Source organism: Silene latifolia, chromosome 8 (assembly GCF_048544455.1).
Source record: "Silene latifolia isolate original U9 population chromosome 8, ASM4854445v1, whole genome shotgun sequence".
Taxonomy (NCBI): Eukaryota; Viridiplantae; Streptophyta; class Magnoliopsida; order Caryophyllales; family Caryophyllaceae; genus Silene; species Silene latifolia.
This window is the reverse complement of record NC_133533.1, coordinates 7,817,550-7,820,749: the sequence shown is the minus strand read 5'-3', so window position 1 is coordinate 7,820,749 and position 3,200 is coordinate 7,817,550. Positions and strand designations below refer to the sequence as shown.

Sequence of the window (3,200 nt, the reverse complement as noted above, 5' to 3'; positions counted from 1 at the left end):
CAAGCAGCTAAGCAAAGTCAGAGTTCTCAAGCCACAGCAAGCCCATCCTCGGGAAAGGCTCAGATTAAAGATCCAGGATCCGTTCAGGGACAACAGGGAGTCCCGCAATCAGAAAGGGGAGCGCAACCCAGGCAGCAGAATCAGGCACCTCCGAGTCCTACCAGCATCATGATAAACGGGTTGGACACATTAGCCAGAACCATCAGGACTATGCAGAACGAGAATAGAAGCATGAGAACCCAGATGGAGGAAGACAACAACCTCCTCCGAGCACAGATCAACGAATTAAGGAACCAGGCCGCTGGTCCAGCCCCTGGGATGCAAGAAGACAGGTTTGGAAGGCCGTCAACGGAAAGTGGGGATCGAAGGCAGACACGGGTATTACCACACGAAGTAGCACTCAGGCTGGATATGGAAGGAACACCACAGCCACGAGGAGGCCTGGTCCCAACAGGACTAGGAGCACTAACACCAGATGAGGAACCAGTACACCAGGAACCTACACCCACGTCAGGCGCGGCGGGACCGCAGAAAAGCAGGGCCACAATTGCAGTCCCGATAACTAGGATGTTAACTACGAATGAAGGCGAATATACCTGGGAAGACACTCCGGTGGCAGCAACATCGCAGGCACGTCAAACAGAAATCCTGGAACAACGGAACTTCATACAAGGAGCAGGACACCAGCCACAGGAGCGTCAGCGACCCTCCGGAAGAGAGACATACATAGAACAGCAGTACCAGGAACTACGAAGCCTCCTCAGGAGGGTCCCTGGTATGCCTCTGCCTATGGAAATGGCTACACCGTAAAGCTACGCCGATCCCCGTTCATCGACGATATAGCCACAGTGGCCTTACCAAAAGGATTTAGCGTCCCAACAATGACTCTCTTTGATGGAACCACAGATCCCTGCGATCACATCAGTCAATTCAAGCAGAAGATGATGGTCACTACGGCCACGGGAGCCTCAAAAGAGGCATGTATGTGTAAGGGATTTGGTTCAACCCTAACCGGAGCAGCATTACAGTGGTTCGTCGGTCTGCCTAATGGAACCATATCATCATTCGCTGACATGGTCAACGCTTTCAACCAACAGTTCTCCAGCAGCCGCAGAACACCCAAGCAGCCAAGCGACTGCAGACAGGATCGTTCGGAGATAGGGAATCAATCAAGGACTACGTCACTAGGTTCAACGCAGAAAAAGTCTCAATACGAGGCTGCGATATGTCCACTGCTATCAACGCCTTCAGGCAGGGCCTGGATAAGGAATCAAACCTCTACAAAGAATTAACTATGTATCCTTGTGAGAGATTCGAGGAAGTTCAACAGAGAGCTACTGCAGCGTTAAGATTGGAAGAAGATATACAGGCCAGAAAGGGTACAGCAGGCTTCGACAGAACAAGCAGGAAATCCGCACCAGAAAAGAGGGATGACAGAATTAAGCCATACAGCAGGCCTAATATCAGCAGGGTAGCAGAAAAAGCTCAGCAAATTGACGATTCTCCGCACCCTCCTAAGCTATCTGAATACGGATTCAACACGGGAATGGAAGGGTTGTTGAAAGCACTCAGAAACCTGGGTGATCAGGTGAGGTGGCCAAAACCACCCACTCAAGATCGGCCAAACGACGACAGAGACAGCAGCAAGAGGTGTGAGTGGCACCAGGACATAGGACACAGGACGGAAGATTGCTACAAATTGCGGAGGGAAGTGAAGTTCCAGGTACGCAAAGGAAACTTGGATCACCTGTTATCACGTGGGGGCAAGCAGGACAGAAGGGAAGCAGCAAATCAGGTACTTCCTTCTGCTCCACCCGTATGCACGAAGATTATTAACGTGATAACAGGCGGATCCGAGCTAGCAGGCTTGACATACTCCGCCGCGAAGAGGAAAGCCACCGGGAGTAAAGGGGGTCATCCAAACCCGTACATGAGTAAGCCGAGCAATTTACCCCGTAACTTTCGATGAAACCGACATGGAAAGTGGCGCAGTAACAAAGATGACGATGCCTTGACCATAACATTATCCATTGGCAATTGCACTGTACGGAAAGCATTGGTAGATACAGGGAGCTCTGTGAACCTTATCATGCTCGAAACCCTCAAAACCATGGGCTTCGATAAAGAGAACCTGGTAAAGAAATCTGTGCCACTGGTGGGATTTAGTGGAGAGATCGCATTCAAAAGAGGTGAGATAACCATCCCAACATATATCGAAGGAGTTAATAAACTAGTAAGATACCTAATCATCGAGGGTCCAACCACCTATAACGTGATACTGGGAAGACCGTGGTTGCATCAGATGAAGGCAGTACCTTCAACATATCATCAGTGTCTCAAGTTCCCAACGCCATGGGGCACGCGATTTACGGTAAAAGGAGATCAAGAGGAATCCAGTAAACTGCTATACCCAAGCCCTCAAAGCTACAACCAAGCTCCCCTCATAGCAATTTACGGGGACCGGGGCACCTCGGCAGAATACAAGGAGCCTCCTCGGAGGAGCTGGACCAAATACACTGGACGAGGGGCACCGGATAGAACAGTGTTGATCGGGGCCACCTGCGGTGAAGAATCATGGCTTGGTGATTCAATTTCTCAAAAGAAACATGGATTGCTTCGCCTGGTCCCACAATGATATGGTGGGCATAGACCCATCCGTTATTTCACATAAGTTAAGCGTAAACCCAAGCTGCACCCCAGTACAACAGAAGAGAAGGAAATTCGCGGCAGAAAGAAACGAAGTCATCAATAAAGAGGTGGACGGTCTCTTCTTGGCAAAACAGATAAAATTAGAGAAGTCAGTTACCCTGAGTGGCTCTCTAACGTAGTAGTGGTACCCAAGAAGAACGGTAAGTGGAGAGTATGCGTAGACTTCACAGATCTAAACAAAGCTTGTCCCAAGGATCCCTTCCCACTACCACATATCGACGCAATGGTGGACGCTACTGCGGGACACGAGGTACTCACTTTCCTCGATGCCTGGAGCGGTTACAATCAAATCAAGATGCATCCACAAGATCAAGAAAAGACAGCATTCATGTCGGAGAGGGGCATATATTGTTACAAGGTCATGCCCTTCGGCCTAAAGAACGTCGGGTCCACCTATCAACGGTTGGTAAATAAAATGTTCAAGCAGCAAATAGGAAAGACCATGGAAGTATACATTGACGACATGGTGGTAAAATCTAAGAAAGCAGAAA

General features: G+C 49.5%; 1 protein-coding gene across 1 annotated transcript; it reads left to right on the top strand.

Annotated features, from left to right (window-relative positions):
* Positions 1 to 881: 881 nt before the first annotated feature.
* Positions 882 to 2,635, top strand: LOC141594595 (uncharacterized). The gene is made up of 3 exons (XM_074414604.1): positions 882 to 981; positions 1,098 to 1,795; positions 1,985 to 2,635. Exons 1-3 carry the CDS (start codon positions 882 to 884, stop codon positions 2,633 to 2,635), a joined length of 1,449 nt encoding a protein of 482 aa, XP_074270705.1.
* Positions 2,636 to 3,200: the final 565 nt, after the last annotated feature.